The sequence below is a fragment of the Hylobates moloch genome, unplaced genomic scaffold (assembly GCF_009828535.3).
Source record: "Hylobates moloch isolate HMO894 unplaced genomic scaffold, HMol_V3 SCAFFOLD_20, whole genome shotgun sequence".
NCBI classification, from domain to species: Eukaryota; Metazoa; Chordata; class Mammalia; order Primates; family Hylobatidae; genus Hylobates; species Hylobates moloch.
Window position 1 is genome coordinate 26,567,103 of NW_026652295.1, and position 20,216 is coordinate 26,587,318.

Genomic DNA, 20,216 nt, shown 5'->3' on the forward strand with positions numbered 1-20,216 from the left:
GTATTTTCAGTAGAGACGGGGTTTCACCATGTTGGCCAGGACGGTCTCGATCTCCTGACCTCGTGATCCGCCCTCCTCGGCCTCCCAAAGTGTTGGGATTACAGGCGTGAGCCACCACGCCCGGCCTCAAATTTCATGTTAGTAAAAATTATGTCAAATGCCTCCCTTCTGCAGCGTAGAGACCACAGAGGGAAATTCTTTGATGTAATCTGTACCCTCCCTACCTCCTCCATCACTTTAGAGAATGAGAGCCTTTCTGTGGGCTTCATAAAAGACTCAGTAAAAAGAAAAAGAGATTCGGAGGCTTATTGGTTGGTTTTCAATTCTGAAGAAGGAAGGGTGGTTCCTCTCCAAGGAACTAAGGGCTCCATGGGCAGTGTAGTCCGTGGAAGAAACCAAGTTCTGAGAAAGCAATGCAGGCAGGAAGGGGAGAGGGGAGTGGGAAGCGAGTGTGCTCCGAAACCCTTGATAAGTAACCTGGGCTTCGAGGCTCTAGGGATGCAAGAACTTTTCCCCTCAGATCAATCTTCAGCTCCGGTTTAAAATTCCTTTCTGCGTTGCGTTTTTGCGAACAGTTCAGAGCTCGTATTTTGCTTTGTTTTGCTTCCTGCAAATTTCAGAATTAATTACAGCATTTTCTTTTCTGGATGCGATATAAAGTTGAGAGGTTATCGGGCCAGAGAAGTTCCTCACTGTCTATAGTTAACTAGCGTATAGGGACGAATGAATGATCTTAAGGCTCTTAACCGTGGGATTCGATCTCGCCGTGGAGGCATGGATTCTAACCCTCCAGTGACGGTCGTATTTGTTTCTGTCACATTGCACCAAGCCATCTTTGGGTCGCGGATCACCTGAGATTTCTTCTCTTCCCTCCACAATTCTCCTCCCGTTTCTCAGACCACAAATGGTCCCCCGTTTCACGTCGCCAAACTTGGATTCTCCCGCGCTTGAGCGTCACTTTCAACGACTTCATTCCTTTCTGTCCAGGACGACAAGAAGCCACTTAATTCACCGCCCTAACGGAGCAAGTACCGCTGGGCCACACTGTCTCACTGAAAGGCGGAAAAGCAAAGAAAATGGCGTTTTTACATCTCAGTCCAAACAGCCGCTAAAAGAAACTTCCCAAGTTAGAAAACCTGGGAGCGTTCTAAAGCCACCTGGACGCAGTAAATTTGTGCCACAATGTCATCGTTTGCTCTGTGAGCTTGTTGACAAAACGCACGAAACTCGTTCTTAAACACAAACAAAAAACACAGATGTGAACAAGAACGAACAAGAAGGGCCTGTCTTTCAAGAGAAAACTCTAGACTGGAGCTAAAGGAAAGGGACTTACGGGGCTCGGCTATGTATTAAAAGTACCATCCAATGTCAAATGTTGGAAGTTCCTCAAATTCCATTCTGTGAAATCAACTTTCCCAAGCATGGATTTGGAGAGGCCAGATTAAATGAGATATGAATTTTGACCCTTGGTCAAACTATTCTTTTTCCCCCCACATGTATACATTTAATAACATGAAAGCTATGAAAGATGCAAAAACACAAAATGAACTTAATATCCCTTTTACACCCAATATTAGTGGGGGCAATGAACACACAACTAAAGCAATAAAATATCTTTGGAAAACAGGAACGGAAGGGCCCAAGCTTGATCAGAGAAACCCAACAATTGCTAAAATATCAGTGCAGCGTTTAGTGAAGTCCCTTCTGCCAGTGGCTCCCATATGTCCATGTCTTGGAATGCTTTTGGCTGGTGCTTCAAGAACAGATCACGCACCTGGCCTCCTAGCTTCCCCAAAGGAATTCCTGCAGAAGACTATGGGAAAAGCTTCTTTGTGATCTTCTTTGTTTGGAATGATGGAAAACATGAGAAGTGAAAGGTATCCTCTCATCCCCGGAACACCACCATGATAGCGAGGATAATGATTCAATTGAGTTTCTTTTTTTAATTGTATTTTTATGTTTTTCTAATAACCTTAACATGAACATTTTTTGTCTAATAACCTTAAGATGGAAGTTTGAAATTTGCATAATGCTTTATACTTTTTCAAAGCATTTTCACGTTATTTTATTTTATTTATTTGTTTGAGATGGAGTCTGGCTCTGTCGCCCAAGCTGGAGTGCAGTGGCGCCATCTCCGCTCACTGCAACCTCCGCCTCCCAGGTTCAAGCGATTCTCCTGCCTCAGCCTCCTAAGTAGTTGGAACTATAGGCATGTGCCACCATGCCCGGCTTATTTTTGTATTTTTAAGTAGAGATTGGGTTTCACCATGCTGGCCAGGCTGGTCTCGAATTCCTGACCTAGGGTGATTCGCTCACCTCAGCCTCCCAAAGTGCTGGGATTACAGGCATGAGCCACAGCGCCCGGCCTCATGTATCGTATTTTAATCAGCCCATGCAATAGCCTTTTGACTTACAACAAAGAAAGCAGAAACCATAAGGAACTTGCCTCAGATCATACAGCCAGGTAGTGGAGGACAATGGGGCAAGCATCCACAGTGCATGGTTGGCCCAGCATTTCCAGCCCATCACTAAATAGCTCTCTATCTTATTTTCACCTTCTCAGACTTCTCACTCTCCATATCCAAGCTGCTTGTCAGTTCACAATGCAATCTAACTATAGATATAGTTTTCAAAAGGAGAAAAATACAAATCCTTCTTTGACAAGTACATAAAGATGCAAAAATAATTGTGGCACTCTTCCTTATTGCTTGTTTATGGATGTCTTTCCCAGATAAAAACACCTTGCTGGGGAATAATCCTGCTGGAATAATTCCCCAGTCCTGCTGGGGAATAATCCATTGAACTGTTATTTCTTTGTACACAGAATATTCCTCAGTAATAGCAGGACCCTCACACCAGGAAATTATTTGCTAAATATTTCCCACTGTCTCACAGCTTGATCTGTCAATTTTTCCCAGACATAAAGCATCTGGGCTGGTATGATAAAACACAGTAAATTAAAAAAGATGTTCCCCAGATGTAGAAGAGGACACCTGTCCTCAGGAGTCTGTCATGGGGCCAGCTGGGGACATTCGTATTTCCCAAGACCCTTTTCCAGCTGCATCTCACCATAGCTTTTATATGACTAGATAGCTGCGTAAATCACTAAAAAGATAGCCATGGAGAAGTAGTGGTGACTCCATGCTATGTGGTCACATGACGATTTTCAAGGCCTGCTCATAGAAAAATGTGGTGGGATGATCCACTTCCCAGTGTTTTCACTCAGGTGAAGGACTTCACAGGACTTCACACTTCTTCAGTGTAGGACTCATTCTCTTCTCCAGTGTGGCAGACACACAACTGAGTCCTCAGATTTAGGGGAAAAAAATCTGTAGAAATCCTGCTTATACCAGTTCTGTCTTGCAAAGAGTTACTGGCCCCAAATGTTTATTTGGGGAGGTAACCGGGAGAAAAGCTCATTCCATGCCAGGTTTAGAAAAATATGGGTAAATACTCTGTAGTCATGCAAACTTACAAGTGAAAATGATGAGTGTTAAGCAGCAAACGACCAGAGACAACAACAGCAAAATCCCAACTCTGCGTTTCTTTTTCTTTTTTCTTTCTTTCTTTTCTTTTCTTTCTTTTTTTTTTTTTTTGAGACAGAGTCTCGCTCTGTCACCCAGGCTGGGGGTGCAGTGGTGCAGCCTCGGCTCACTGCAACCTCTGCCTCCCTGGTTCAAGCGAATCTCCTGCCTCAGCCTCCTGAGTGGCTGGATCTACAGGCGCGCACCACCATGCCCGGCTAATTTTTGTATTTTCAGTAGAGATGGAGTTTCACCATGTTGGCCAGGCTGGTCTCCAACTCCTGACCTCGTGGCCTCCCAAAGTGCTGGGATTACAGGCGTGAGCCACTGCGCCCGGCTCCAGCTTTGTATTTCTTAAAATTCTCTACGGTGTTTAGGGCATCCTGTCACTCTCAGGATCACCTTGCCACTTAAGTTTCTCTGCCCTTCTGGTGCCTGCAGAGTGCACTTGTATGTCCACGGGTTGCTGCTGGTAGTGTTTTGGATCTTCAGGGAATAGGGTCTTTTACTGGGACCCCAGAAGAGCCATTTTGGCCCTTCTGATAATAGCGCTGTCCTCTGAGACGCAGATCTTTCTGGGGTGCCTCCACCCTCTCTTCACCGCCCTCCAATAGCTTGACCCCGGAGACCATGTAGGGGACCTCCGGTTCCCAGGGGACGGTGCAGGGCAAGTCCACATCCTCAGAGCAAGCCACCTGTACCTCCCATGTTGCGGACGCCAGGCTATAGGGTTTACTGGTTTATTATAAAGGATATCGCAAAGGATACAAATGAAGAGGCACGCTATCGCAAAGGATACAAATGAAGAGGCACGCAGGGCAAGGTATGGGAGAAGGGCTGCCGAGCTTCCAAGCACTCTCTGGGCCTGCCACCCTCCAGAAACCTCCACGTGTTCAGCTGTCCGGAAGCTCTCCAATAATTCTGGAGAGGGAGTCTCGCTTTTTTTTTTTTTTTTTTTTTGAGACGGAGTCTCGCTAAATTATTCTTTATCTCATGGCCCAAGTGAAAATAGTTATTGAAAGGCTCAGTAACTCCTCCGTGTCAGGGATTGCGTATCCCTTGTGTTGTCTCATTTTTGTGTTTATTGAACTTTCACGGTGACTGGAGCAGAATGTTTTCAGGAAACTTATTACATGAATAGCCAAATTAATTAGGAACCTCAGGACGAAAGGTGGAGCGCAAGCAGGCTCTGTGGCGCAATGGATAGCGTATTGGACTTCTAGCCCAAATCGAGAGATTCAAAGGTTGCGGGTTCGAGTCCCGCCAGAGTCGCACCTTGTGTTTTGTGATTTGAGTGGATACCTCTGCCAGTAATTTCTCCTTATATTAATTAATTGGACGTTTTATCCAGTCAGCGAATCCCATTTTCCTGTAATTTATTTTCTGCTTGTAGTGTTAACATCTGAGGAGCTTCTTCAGAAACATTGCCATGTATAGACGTCTACAGTCGCTAGATGACCAAATCAAAGGGAAAATAATAAAAGTTGGATATTAAAATGAACACCAGTAACTGTTTCTTCCTTATGAAAAACAACTTTCTGGGGCAGATAAACTTATTGTTATCCCAGCCTCTGCTTGAGAATTGCTGGCAGATGTTCTAAACTGTGCCTGTAAGAATTCTGCAGCTTCCATTTGGAAACACGTCAGTTTTCTAGCTGGTAAAAACTCAAGACTCAAGTCTGCTCTTCATCTCATCCTGAACCTCAATAAGTGATCGTTGGTAGTGCAAATATTTCAGCTCTAAGAAATTAATTAAAATTAAATTCGCTTTTAAATGAAATATTGTGGGTGAGGATGTCTAGCACTGATTTTGATCCAAAACAAAGACCGGTAAAAGTCCTCCCCCCACCCAATTGTACAAATAGAGCTGGAAAATGTCTCCTTTTCATCCTAGAACACTACTTCCTTAATTCCCTCCACTGGTGCCTAGTTTCAAGTATCCTGTGTGTCTTCCCAGAAATTTTATATGTATGTTAACATTAATAACACGTAATATATTTCTGGGAAGATGCATATATATGCATATATGTATACACACATTATATATACACATACAGATGTATATCTCCACTCATCTTTGACTGTAGTGATATCATTTAACATATGTAGTGTTATTTCATTCTTTATATGAATTACATTATATTCCATAGTATGGATTGTATCATTATATTACAAACACGTCGCACCTTAAATCCAGATTGCCTGCCATCAGGTGGTCTGGCCCACTGTCACTGAAAGGTCTTGAAAAGGCTCTTTTGTTTGTGGAGGGTGAGAAATAGAGGAAAGATACCTTCTTGCCAACCACAGACCTGCTGTATTTCCAGCAATGCCTGTGCCTGGCATGCTTCCATGTGGAATAAAGAGAGAATTGATCAACCTCTGCCTTTGCTTGCTTAACAAAATAAATCCCCCAATAAAGCCTTTTTTAAAAACCATGCCAAGCCGGGCGCGGTGGCTTACGCCTGTAATCCCAACACTTTGGGAGGCCAAGGCGGGTGGATGACGAGGTCAGGAGATCGAGACCATCTTGGCTAACAAGGTGAAATCCCGCCTCTACTAAAAATACATTAAAAAAAAAAAACTAGCTGGGGCTGGTAGCAGGGGCCTGTAGTCCCAGCTACTCCGGAGGCTGAGGCAGGAGAATGGCGTGAACCCGGGAGGTGGAGCTTGCAGTGAGCCGAGTTTGCACCACTACACTCCAGCCTGGGTGACAGAGGGAGACTCCATCTCAAAAACAAACAAACAAAACAAACAAACAAAAAAATATGCCATTTGACATGGTGGATTTTCCCCTTACCTTGCACAACAATTTGGAAATGATGTGCCCTTTCACTAAGATCAGCTAATGTCATGACTCACCATATGTAGAATATTTATTACCCACTACATACTCCTCTTCTTATGATATAAATTACATCTAGTCAGGTCAGGCAATGAAAGGGGGTATGATAGATTCACAGCTTCTTACCCCTGTTTATTCCTGTATAGACTTCTCAGTAAATTATACTCTCTTACTCAAGCTGCAATGCCACCTTTATCATGTATTAAATTTACACATATGTGCAGATGATTTCTGAGCTCTCTGTTCTATGACATTTTGTTTATCCTTGCACCAACAATGCATGCTCTAAATGTCTTGAGACTTCTAGTAAGTCATGATACTTAGTGTGGTAAATGCCACTATCTTTTCCCTCTTCAAAATTCTCTTGACTGATGTAATCACCCAGCTCACATTTTCTGTTTCTCTTCTCTCAAGTATTACAAGCTGGCATTGTCTGTTTCCAAAACACTGGTATCTAAGAGCTGTATTATATATTTTTTCTATTTTTCTAATTTTTTTATAGCCAGAGGACAATTCTCCTAGCAATTCATTTTTCACGAGTGGAATCAGAATTTTCATTTTCAAAAAATGCACCATGGGCCAGGCAAGGTGGCTCATGCTTGTGATCCCAGCACTTTGGAATGCTGAGGCTATTGGATCACTTGAGCTCAGGAGACCAGCCTGGGCAACATGGTGAAATCACGTCTCCACTAAAAATACAAAAATTAGTTGGGCATGATGGCACATGCCTATAATTCCAGGTACTTGGGAGCCTGAGGCATGAGAATTGCTTGAACCTGGGAGGCAGGGGTTGCAGTGAGCTGAGGTTGTGCCACTGCACCACTCCAGCCTAGGCAACAAAGCAAGACTCTCTCAAAAAAAAAAAAAAAAAAAAAAAAAAAGCACCACAGAGATCATCAATTCTTTTGAATATCTCATAGTATTTTGTTAAATTTTTTGATTACTTAATCTAAGACCATCTTAATCAATTGATTAATTTATTTTTATCTATATAGCCTATTCCCTATATCATTCTTTTTCATAGGAAACCATTCTAATGAATTAAATGTTTACATTTTACGATAATGTTTTCTAGAAGAATATGTAATGATATTTTATGAATGTCTTTTTATATTCTATAAATTATATTTTATGTACATATCATTCAATTTCTGACTTTTTTGACAATCATCATTATTTTATTTATATGACATTTAAATGCCAAAATCAATACCTCATAGTATATTTCTGTGATGGTTAATTTTATGTGACAACTTGCATGGGCCACAGGATACCCAGATTAAGCATTATTTCTGGGTATGTCTGTGAGGACGTTTCTGGATGAGATTAGCACTTTTCCCTCACCCTCTCTCAGATCTCTGCCAGTTAGGCCTAAATTGTCTAAATTAATTAATTGTCTAAATCAATTAATCAATAATATCAGTTATGCATATTATTTAGGAAATTACAAGTCTGTAAATCCAAGAAGAAAAACAAATGTTAATTTCGCATCTACCTAGGGTGACGTAAGAAATCAGGGGACAGTGAGGCTTATGTATTTCACAGCAAACCTAGTAATACTGTACATTTTAAACTACTACAGGGATACTACAGGAACTTCTAGTGAGACATACAGAATGCATTAGTTTTTATTTTTAATGTTGGGAATACTTACAAAGATGTTATAAGGTAGGAAAAAACCCTCAGGGATGGTTCTCCAGGACAAGTAACAGTAGGGGTATCGCCCCTATATAAGAAAAGGCATGGGGACAGTTTAATTACTTGAACCCAGGAGGATAGAGTCTTGAGGGCTACCTTAAAAGGAGGTGTGACCTCCAGTGAAGGAGTGTGCCCGTCTGTTACCAATAAATACCAGTTTACAGTGACTCCCGGAAATGTTGTTACTGTGCTTTGTTAATGACCACTAAGGCAAGTCTTACCCAGGATATGTAGGATAATATGAACAATAATTCGTTTTTCTGGTCGAGTTACATTTATCTCTTGCCAGAATTTTAATGCGAAAACGAAGAACAAAGTTTTACATTCTTAAAATGTGATTTCTTTCCGTTGTTGATTGCATTACACGCTGCATTCCATACATGGCCACTAGAAGGCAAAGGTCTTGAAGGTGGAGTTAGAAGAGCGGTCCTATTCATGCAAGGAAGGTCTGCCCTTGTCTAGAATGATGTCATCGCATTGATTGGAGTCCAGAGGGGACATCAGTCATATGGGCCTGTTGGCGCTGTGAGGCAACCGTCTCAAGAGTCCTCGAGAGAAAGAGAGGTGTTGCCCCTCCCTGGGGACAACCTGACACTAGGTGTGGAGCCAGCCGCGGGGATGGGCGACCGCTGTGGGGCCAGCGGCGGAAGTGGGGATAGAGCACAGGGTAAAAGACTCCTGCTACCGCTCCCCCTCTGCTGTCGGGTGCAGACCCGAGGTAGCCTCCAGGTGACAATACGGGTGGTGAGAGCCGCCGCATGAATCCACACTGTGGCTGAAGGTCAAGAATTGGCGGTGGCCCATCGGTAGCCCAGAGACCCAAATTGTGTCCGATGTGAGTGAAGGTCACCCTAGATCAGTGCATCGGTTCCGTTTTGGCGGCCAAATTTCTGACGATCCCATGTAAGAAATGCCACACCCGTCAATAGGAGCGACCCGCGCGCTGGGCCTCTTTCTCGGATCGGGTCGCCACTCCAGTGCCGGGACTGTGCTAAAGACTAGAGTCTCAGACTTGGAATTTCGAGGAAGGTGTTCCAAAACGCTGCGCTCCCTGCGGCGAGGGACAAGAGCAGGAGCCCGGCTTGCCTGGATCCAAGGACAGTATCTGGGAGGGGCGTGGCAGCCGCTTAGTTTGAAATCTTTCAGATACCCCACCGGAATATCATAAAGAGCACAAAGAACTTTTACATAGGAAAAAAATAGTGAATCTACAACACCTTAAACGCCTGATAACTTCACAATGCATGCCTAGGAAACCAAATAGCAGTCAAGTGGAGTTAGTCCCCAGAGAAGAGGAAACGCAGAGGAATCTGATAGGGAGCAGGCTTCAGAAATATTGAGCTGCCTCTCTCTTCTAGAAGGAGAGAACAAACCCTGAGCTGAAATTTCTGCAAATAGAACTGAGATTATACCAGACAATGTCATGGCTGAAGGAGGTTAGGAAAGTTTAGAAAGTGCTTGTGTTGCTGGGCACAGTGGCTCACACCTGTAACCCCAGCACTTTGGGAGGCTGAGGCGGATGGATCACCTGAGGTCAGGAGTTCGAGACCACCCTGGCTAACATGGTGAAACCCCGTTTCTACTAAAAACACAAAAATTAGCCGGCCATGGTGGTACTCGCCGGTAGTCCCAGCTGTTTGGTAGCCCGAGACAAGAGAATTGCTTGAACCCAGGAGGTGGAGGTTGCAGTAAACAGATCATGCCACTGCACTCCAGCCTGGGCAACAGAGCGAGACTCTACTCACTTCGCCTCAAAAAAAAAAAAAAAAAATGCTTGTGTTTGAATTGGTACTTCGTCTTGAAACAGCAGGGCAATATCATTCATTACTTTTGTCCATAAAATGAAGTCTAAGTATTTCAGAGCTGTAGGCAAAAACCCTCCAGACCTGGGCTAGGTTTTGAAAGCCAAGAGAAGCATGATCGCAGAGGTGCCAACCTCAGGCTTTTATTGAAACAACACAATAGAGAATCTTTGACATCTGAAGTCTGCAATGTTACCCTGCCTTCTCTGCTCTCACAGGGGCCTGTGCTACTAGTTCAGGAAAATCTGTCTCACTTATATCTGAACAGAAAATGAAGTATGCTGGGCCGGGCGCAGTGGCTCACTCCTGTAATCTCAGCACTTTGGGAAGCTGAGGCAAGAGGATCACCTGAGGTCAGGAGTTCAAGACCAGCCTGGCCAACATGGTGAAACCTGATTTCTACTAAAAATACAAAAGTTAGCCAGGTGTGGTGGCGCACACCTGTAACCCCAGCTACTTGGAGGCTGAGGCAAGAGAATTACTTGAACCCAGGAGGTGGGGGTGGCCATGAGCCAAGATGGTGCCATTGCACTCCAGCCTGGGCGACAGAGTGAGACTCCATCACACGCACACACAAAAGAAGTATGCTGGTATCCACAGATAGCTGCAATAAAAATAAATACAAAAATTGCAATCTGATCTTTCTATATACAAGTTTGCCCAAAAATATGGCTACAAAGAAGAATATAAAATAACATAATTTCATGATTAATGTATAAAAAAATTATAAGGAGGTATGAAAGGAAAATAAATATCAGGACCCCAAAAATCACTAAACCAAGGGAAAAGTCAAGCTGGGAACTATGTCAGGGAAACCTGCCTCCTGTTTTATTCCTGAATAAGACAGGTACAAAGATAAGAAGCTACATACCTCCCTCACAATTTGCCCACAAGGAAATTCCTTGTGGACAAAGAACAGAGAGAACTCAAAGTCTCCCTCTGAGGCTCACCTGAGACACGTGTATCTGATTTCTTCGCCTGCCCTATTGTTTATGTAAAAATGCAGATTCACTGAGCCAGACTAAATTGTGTTTTCAGCGGAAGGCTTATCAAGGACTCAAAATAATGCAACCTTTTGTCTCTTATGGACTTTTAACCCCCTACTTTTAGTTGTCCTGCCTTATCAGACCGAACCAATGCACATCTTACTCATACTGATTGAGGGCTCATTGTCAGAGGCATTGGAACCAGAGCAACTCCCTCTCGAATAGGGGCTGGGTGAAATAAGGCTGAGACCTACTGGGCTGCTTTCCCAGGAGGTTCAGGCATTCTTAGTCACAGGATGAGAGAGGAGGTCGCCACAAGGTACAGGTCACAAAGACCTCGCAGATAAAAGGATGCGGTAAAGAAGCCGGCCAAAACCTACCAAAACCAAGATGGCGAGGACAGTGACCTCTGGCCTTTCTCACTGCTCATTATAGGCTAATTATAACTCATTAGCATTCAAAAAGATACTCCCACCAGCACCATGAGTTTACAGATGCCATGGCAACCTCCGGAGGTTACCCTATGCGGTCTGTATGATCTGAGGAACCCTCAGTTCCGGGAATTGCCCACCCCTTTCCAGGAAAAGTCATGGAATAATCCACCCCTTGTTTAGCATATGATCAAGAAATTACTATAAGAATACGCTGCAGAGCAGCCTATGCTGCTGCTCTGCCTATAGAGTAGCCATTATTCCTTTACTTTCTTTAAAAACTTGCTTTTTACTCTGTGGACTCGCCCAGAATTCTTTCCTGCACGAGATCCAAGAACCCTCTCTTGGGTCTGTATTGGGACTCTTTTCCGGTAACATCATGTCTCTCTAAAATGTATAAAAGCAAGCTGTAAGGCCGGGCGCAGTGGCTCAAGCCAGTAATCCCAGCACTTTGGGAGGCTGAGGCGGGCAGATCACCTGAGATTGGGAGTTCGAGACCAGCCTGACAAACATGGAGAAATCCCGTCTCTACTAAAAATACAAAAAATAAAAATAAAAAAATTAGCCGGGCATGGTGGTGCATGCCTGTCATCCCAGCTACTTGGGAGGCTAAGGCAGGAGAACCGCTTGAACCCAGGAGGCAGAGGTTGTGGTGAGCTGAGATCGTGCCGTTGCACTCCAGCCTGGGCAACAAGAGTGAAACTCCTTCTCAAAAGAAAAAAAAAAAAAAAAGCAAGCTGTACTTCAACTACTTTGAGCGCATGTCTTCAGGACCTCCTGAGGCTGTGTCACGGGTGTGTCCTTAATCTTGGCAAAATAAACTTTATAAATTGATCGAGACCTGTCTCAGATACTTTTGGGTAAAACAGAAGCAATAATGGCTATAAAGAAAAAAACACAAAGCAGAAACACAAGAATTCAGGAAATACATTGCCAGAAATAAATATTTCATGACAAGAAAAATAAAGACTGTGAAACAGAAAATTACAGAACTCATAGAGCCAAAGGAAAAAAATATTCAGGATTGAAGACTAAAATTACAAAAAGCACAAGGCGGGTACCACTGACAACATATAAGTGGATAGTGAGAATAAACATGAAAAATAGAAGAACAAAAAAAGTAATCAAATTAATTATAAAAATAATTATAGCTATAGAGCAGGTGTTGATGATCTACAGCCATGGACCAAATCAAGCGTACCACCTATTCTTGTGTGGCCTTGAGCTAAGAATGTTTTTTTCTATTTTTAAATGGCTCAAAAAATGAAAAGAACTTTATAATATATAAAAATAATATAAAATTTTATTTTCAGTTTAAAATTCAAATTAAGTTTTGGAACACAGTCATACTCTTTCATGTGCTATTATATTATATGTTGCTGCTTTCATGCTACCCTTCTCAGTGCCAGAGTTGAGTAGCTGCAGACCATACGGCCTGCAAAGCCTAAAATAATTGCTATCTGATCTTTTACAGAAAAATTTTGCCAACTACTAATGCAGAATATAGGCAAGGGGGATTTTAAAAATACACAGATATGTGGAGGGACATGGTGGCTCATATCTGTAATCCTAGCACTTTGAGAGGCCAAGACGGGCAAATCACTTGAGACCAGGAGTTTGAGACCAGCCTGGCCATAATGGTGAAACTCCTTCTCTACTAAAAATACAAAAATCAGCTGGGCATGATGGTGTATGCCTCTAATCCCAGCTATTTGGGAGGCTGAGGCAGGAGCATCACTTGAACCCGGGAGGTGGAGGTTGCATGAGCCAAGATCTCGCCACTGCACTCCAGCCTGGGTGACAGAATGAGACTCTATCTCGAAAAAACAACAGCAACAACAACAACAAACCCACATAAGTGGAATTCCCCCCTCCAAGGTAAGAATTATTGAAACAGCAGAATTTGCATTACATGATAAAATATTCATAATCTAAAAGAAAATTTGAATATATCTATTGAAAGATCACAAAGCATACCAGAGAAAATTGATCTCAAATAGGATAATTTCTAGTACCGTTATTTGACTTTGAAGATAAAAAAGTATTTGGGTAGCAGCTACAAAGGTCAAGTCAACACCGGGGGAAGAAAATCATATTGGCATCTGATTTCTCTACAACAGCATCAAATGCCTAAAGACAGTACAGCAACACCTACTACACACTCAAGGAAATATAGGGTGAATAAGGGGTTGTATATATTCAGATAAGCTGCATTTTTAAGTCAAATATTCTGGATAAACCACTTAAAAATGCAAGAGGTCAGGATATATTGATCACATCGACTTTCCTTCAATAAACAACTACACAAAGTATTCTAGGCAAACAAACAAACAAATAAAATGACTGGGGAAATTACAACAAAAGAATTAACATGGGGCACTGAATATATTAAACTGCAGATTACCAAAACAGTGAGAAATATAACAGTAACTAGAGAAAATGGAAATGGTATATGCTATGACAATATAGAGATGATATAACTAAAAATTTGAAGGAGTATGGAGCAATACTGCAGAATTTAATTTCACTGTACAATCTCTAATAACTAAGATAAAAAGTATTATTTAAGAGCGACAAATATTCTGTGCCTATGATTATTTAACTGAACCAAAGCAAACAGTGAGAGACACTAAAATTTGGTTGGAAATAAGATGGAAATAAGGAAAGAAAAGAAAGCAATCCTATCCTATGAGTTAGTCCAATAGAAACCTGAACAGCCAACCTTCAGAACAGAGCTCTGCTAAGAGCTGAAAACATTGTGAGTAATGTTAGTAGTCAATTACAACAAAGGCAAATGCCTTTGAGTGATTTCCCCTGGCTCTTGATGTGTGGATAGATGGATAGATGTTACCAATACTACTTAGTTTACTTGATAATAGGGAGTGCTAACTTTGAATTTCAAGTAACTGAAACATTATTCCCTCCACAAGAATCTCATTCTTTTCATTAGCAGGCCTATACTAGAAAAAATGTTGCTAAATTTTAAATTTTGTTAAAAATGTTGTTTTCTCAGCTGAGCATGGTGGCTCATGCCTGTAATCCCAGCACTTTGGGAGGGCAAGGCGGGTGGATCACCTGAGGTCAGGAGTTCAAGACCAGCTTGGCCAACATAGTGAAACCCTGTCTTTCCAAAATACAAAAATACAAAAATTAGCCTGGCTTGATGGTGAGTGCCTGTAATCTCAGCTTCTCAGGAGGCTGGGGCAGGAGAATTACTTGAACCTGAGAGGCAGAGGTTGCAGTGAGCTGAGATTGTGCCATTGCACTCAAGCCTGGCCAACAGAGTGAGACTCTATCTCAAAACAAACAAACAAACAAACAAACAAATGTTGTTTTTTCTCTTACAATATAAAACTTACAGAATACCCTTGAGTTTTCCTCTTGACCCATCTGATCTTTTTACAGAAAACATTGGCTGACTCATAACATAGATCATGTTGGACTAAGGTAATATGAAGTAGAGCAGGAATACTTGAAATTGTCAACTACTGGAATTTGATGACATTTCTAGGAACAAGAAAATTTTACCTTTTAGAGGAGTTTATTTGGGGGACTTGAATTCAAACTCCTGATATTTGACTCAAAGTTCTCATGGTGCTACTTCTCTACATTGTTTCAAAGTAATATTCTGGGTATTCTATCTGAGAAACAAACAAATTTAATCAACCAGGCAAAACTAAGCAAACAAAACACCACCAGATCACCAACCACACAAAAAATAGGTAAAATTAGATACCCAATTGCCAATTGTTGCTTATAATATTTATATTGTCTTTCATGGGAAATGAAAGCCTCTGAAAGCTAATAAATACGAGTATGAAAAGTGACCAGTGCATGAACATATTTCACCTTAAGTCAGGAAACCATTTGTGATAGGCTGAATAGTGGCCCCTCACTGATGTCCACATGCTAATCCCAGAAACCTATGAATACGTTACCTTATATGGCAAAAGAGATTTTGCAAAGTAATGAAGTTTAGGATCTTGAGATGAGAAAAGTATCCTGGATGATCCAGCTGGGCCCAATATAATAAAAGGGAAGTCAAGAGTGAAAGAGAGAGAAAAAGAATATGTGATGATGCAACCAGAGGATAGAGTGATGTATGGGCTAGCCGGGCACCGTGGCTCACACCTGTAATCCCAGCACTTTGGGAAGGCATGGCAGGCAGATTACCAGGTCAGGAGTTTGAGACCAGCCTGGCCAACATGGTGAAACCCCATCTCTACTAAAAATACAAAAAAATTAGCTGGGCGTGGTGGTGGGCACCTGTAATCCCAGCTACTTGGGAGGCTGAGGCAAGGAGAATTGCTTGAACCTGGGAGGCGGAGGTTGCAATCAGCCGAGATCACACCATTGCACTCCAGCCTGGGCGGCAGTGCCAGACTCTGCCTCAAAAAAAAAAAAAAAAAAAAAAGAGGCGGGGCTACTCGACTGCTCCGGAGGTAGCGGCCGTGGTGAGGAGAGCCATGGGACAGGCAGTCAAGGTTTTACAGCTCTTTAAAACACTGCACAGGACCAGACAACAAGCTTTTAAAAATGATGCCAGAGCATTAGAAGCAGCCAGAGTAAAGATAAATGAAGAATTCAAAAATAATAAAAATGAAACTTCTCTTAAGAAAATAGAAGAGCTAATGAAAATAGGTTCTGATGTTGAATTATTACTCAGAACATCTGTTATACAAGGTATTCACACAGACCACAATACACTGAAACTGGTCCCTAGGAAAGACCTTCTTGTAGAAAATGTGCCATATTGTGATGCACCAATTCAGAAGCAATGAGTTTTCTAGAATAAAATAAAAAAAAAAGAAAGAAAGAAAAAAGAAAATGGAGGACTGGGCCTTGAATGAAGGGATACCGGTGGCCGCTAAAAGCTGGAAAAGGCAAGGAAATAGATTCTCTTTTGAAGCCTCCAGGAGGAACAAAATCCTGCTTGATCTTGGACTTCTGACTGTATGAGAATAAATTTGTGTTAAGTTACCAAGTTTGTGGTAATTTGTTGCAATAGCAAAAGGAAACAAATCACTTATTACTCAATAGTGATTATAAAACAAAGAGAGAGGTTCTTCCTGATCCAGGGTTTCTCAGTCTCAGCACTATTGACATTTTAGGCTAGATAATTCTTAGTTGGTTGCAGATGCTGTCCCATGCACTGTAGAATGTTTAGCAGCATCCCTGATAACTAATCACTAGATGCAAGTAGCACCCTTTCCCAGTGTGACAACCGGAAATGTCTCTAGACTTTGGCAAAATCACTCCTAGTTGAGAACCACTGTTCTTGTTCTTCTGCCTCTCACATCTCTCTTATCTTATGCCATAGAATATATCACATCCCATCTCTTTACTTCACCCACCATACCACTAGGCTGGTAGAGTAAAGTGACGGGGAGAAGGTACGTGAGGAAGGAAAGAAAAAGGCCAACAGGTGAAGAAAAAGAAGAAGTTCTGGTGAGGACAATGGAGAAGGTAAGACATGCAGAATTATGGAAGAATGCTCAAAATGCCTGCCACTTACTCTCACAGAGAAGTTAAAGGACTGAAAATAGGAACTTAGAGCCCTCTCTTTATCTATATTTTAAGACCTAGATTTTAAGACTGATCTATTACTATTATTCCATGTAGAAATTTGTAAATATGTGATTTTTATTGAAACGACAGAGGAAAGAAGAAAGAGGGAAAGGATTTCTAAACCACACTGGTCCAAAAAGAGCTGAAAGAAGGGCAATGTTCTAATGATAGCCTACTTTATTCCAGCTACGCTAATCCAACCTTTCTGGAAGCCAGGCATATAGCAAGATTTGCTGCTTTCTTGGCCTGCCCTGCTCAGGAATGTAGCCTTTTGCTTTCCTGTGGGCAAAGCTGACTTTATTGATTTGTTCATTCATTCATTCATTCATTCATTTCACAAATATTTGTTGAATGCATAGCCAGGTTCTGATTCTGTAATTGGTACCAAAGATACAGAAGTAGAGCAGTGGAGGGAGACAGACAAATACATCAAACTAATTGGTGCCAACGCACTCTCATCAAAGGCCTCCAGGGATACACCTGGACTTGAACAAGTTGGGTTTATTACATGTTGCAGTGAGGGAGAACACACACCGTGGAAACCACGGGTGTCTCATTAATAGGGTGTTAGAAAAAAAATTATAAAATTTAGACTTTGGCTGGGTGATTTGGGAGAGGGTTTAAGAAAGTAAGGCTTTGCCATGTTTTGGATACTGTCAGGAAGTGGGGATAATTTTTTTTTTTTGAGATGGAGTCTCGTTCTGTCGCCCAGGCTGGAGTGCAGTGGCGCGATCTCGGCTCACTGCAAGCTCCACCTCCTGGGCTCACGCCATTCTCCTACCTCAGCCTCCCCTTCTGCCCACTACTTCAAAAAATACAAAAAATTATCTGAGAGTGGTGGCGGGCTCCTGTAGTCCCAGCTACTTGGGAGGGTGAGGCAGGAGAATGGCCTGAACCCAGGAGGCCAGGAGGCGGAGCTTGCAGTGAGCCGAGATCTCGCTACTGCACTCTGGCCTGGGCGACAGAGCAAGACTCCTCAAAAAGAAAAGAAAACAAAAAAGAAAAGCTTACTTATTTGTTTATTGAGATGGAGTCTCGCTCTGTCTCCCAGGCTGGAGGGCAATGGTGCGATCTTGGCTCACTACAACCTCTGCCTCCTGGGTTCAAGCGATACTCCTGCGTCACCCTCCCGAGTAGCTGAGATTACAGGTGCCCACCGCCAAGCCCAGCTAATTTTTTTTTTTTTTTTACAGACCTGGTTTCGCCATGTTGGCCAGGCTGGTTTCAAACTCCTGACTTCAAGTGATCCACCCATCTCAGCCTCCCAAAGTGCTGGGGTTACAGGCGTGAGCCACTGAGCCTGGCCTAATGTTTTAAATAATAGAATTACTGACTCAAAAATAAATAGTCCTGGGTTAGGCAGTCCAGGTCTGGCACAGCTCCTCATGGAACAAGTCTCTTCCTGTCTTCCTCTTCTGCCACATTTGCTGTGGGGTTTTTGTCCCCATGGTCCCTCTTTACAGGTGCTCAAAGTGTCTCACGAATTAATGAATACTGAACGAACCACGAGCACTATTTCCTGAACTCCCAGGCCATTCTTGTCTTTGAATGAGTTGGGGCTCCAGACAAAATGCGAAGAGAACATTAGAGGAGGACTTGTATTTTTATTTCCTCCTAGCTCTGAAGAACCCAGACATTCCATTTCTGAAAGTGTGGGAAAAATACCAAATGGGGCAATAGAGAACCTTCATCTTCTTTCCACATTTTTAAATTCTCTCGAAGATTCTCCTCAATTAAGTCAATCCTTCCGTAAAATGGTCTCCTCCTCCTGGTTCCTCCCTCCAAGATGGCGAGGGAGCCTGCAAATTCGGTCTCCAAGGACCCCTCTGCCCAGAGAAACGAACTCCCTTTGGCAATATAGGAATAATCTTCATTCTCCCTGCAATTGTGCACATTAATAGGCTGTTTAATGAAAGTACAGTGTGAAGATTAAATTATCTGCTTGGTGATAAAATGGCTTAGGTGATTGAGCCACAACCCTGGTAGTTTCTGAAACCATGGATTTCCTGCAGCTTTTCTTGGCAATCCAGTTACTGATGGGATTACGTTATTTAAAGAATGAACAAAATTGCTACAGAAGAGCCTGGGTAGCTCAGTCGGTAGAGCATCAGACTTTTAATCTGAGGGTCCAGGGTTCAAGTCCCTGTCCAGGCGTTGGGTGTAGTTTTGACTTCTGTCACATATAGAAGTCAAAACAGAAAACTTCTGCCACATATGTCAAAACAGTCGTATACTTTACTAGCTTTACTTACTTATACCCTCCAGAGACTAACTAAATCACATATTTGCAAGCAAATTTAGGATTATGGTAAAGATATTACAACAAGTAACTTGCACTGGAGTTATTGGATAGCCACTTTCAAATTCCCTTACCTGGTGGGGGATAACGACCTCATTCTAGAGGGTGTTGCAGTTTGGGAGGACTGTAGTAGCATGTAGACTCAGAGATGGTAGTACACAAAACCCTGCAAGAAACACTTACAAACTAAAATCCAGACAGACTTTGCAATTGTTAGTCATCCATTTTGTGCTTTCGTTACAAAGCTACTGTCCTCATCTTAAGATATAATCTGTTAAAACAAACAAACAAACCCAGAAATGGGCTTTTGTGCATTTTTCCTGTATACAGCTCTATAGATTTTTATAAGACTTGAAATGGGTTTTGGACAAAAAGTCAAGGTTTTTACCCAGTGGCTACTGTGAGCACAGTAAGTGCGTATTCTTTATGACTGGTTCCCCCATTTACACTAAGTCATGTGTACCCTGGAGAAGAGGAGTAGAGCTAACGAGATTTCTATCAGAGAAACCCTGTATTTGAAAAATTGTGGAAGTTTTCCTGCTTTCAAAGTGGACCTCAGAAATCCTTCAGTAGGCAGGGCAGCAGGAATCGTCAATCCCTGGATGCACCTGACATAATAATGAAGTATTCTTTTAGCAGAAACAGGTATTGAAAGGTCAAAAGTCTGCTGTTCCCCAGACTGAATCTCCAGCTCTCTCTTGGGTCCTAATTCAGCTGGTCAAAGGATGAGATCTGTAAGAAGAGTGAGAGCGGCCAGGCGCGGTGGCTCACGCCTGTAATCCCAGCACTTTGGGAGGCTGAGGTGGGTGGATCACGAGGTCAGGAGATTGAGACCATCCTGGCTAACACGGTGAAACCCCGTCTCTACTAAAAATACAAAAAAAAAAAAAAAAAAAATAGCCAAGCGTGGTGGCAGGCGCTTGTAGTCCCAGCTACTTGGGAGGCTGAGTGAGGCAGGAGAACGGCGTGAACCCAGGAGGCGGAGCTTGCAGTGGGCCGAGATCGCGCCACTGCACTCGAGCCTGGGTGACAGAGCGAGACTCCGTCTCAAAAAAAAAAAAAAAAA

General features: G+C 42.5%; 1 protein-coding gene, 2 non-coding genes and 1 pseudogene across 3 annotated transcripts; 3 read left to right on the forward strand and 1 right to left on the reverse strand.

Annotated features, from left to right (window-relative positions):
* Nucleotides 1-3,344: 3,344 nt before the first annotated feature.
* Nucleotides 3,345-8,868, reverse strand: LOC116459764 (CD83 antigen-like; annotated as a pseudogene).
* TRNAR-UCU (transfer RNA arginine (anticodon UCU)) lies at nt 4,710-4,796 on the forward strand. Its single transcript is given in 2 exon segments — nt 4,710-4,746; nt 4,761-4,796. It is a non-coding gene; the product is annotated as a tRNA-Arg (tRNA).
* A 6,839-nt stretch (nt 8,869-15,707) lies between the features above and the next one.
* LOC116459901 (complex III assembly factor LYRM7-like) lies at nt 15,708-16,070 on the forward strand. The gene has a single exon (XM_032753957.2). The coding sequence runs from the start codon at nt 15,750-15,752 to the stop codon at nt 16,062-16,064; it is 315 nt and encodes a 104-aa protein (XP_032609848.1). The 5' UTR covers nt 15,708-15,749; the 3' UTR covers nt 16,065-16,070.
* Nucleotides 16,071-18,932: 2,862 nt separating this feature from the next.
* Nucleotides 18,933-19,005, forward strand: TRNAK-UUU (transfer RNA lysine (anticodon UUU)). The gene has a single exon. It is a non-coding gene; the product is annotated as a tRNA-Lys (tRNA).
* Nucleotides 19,006-20,216: the final 1,211 nt, after the last annotated feature.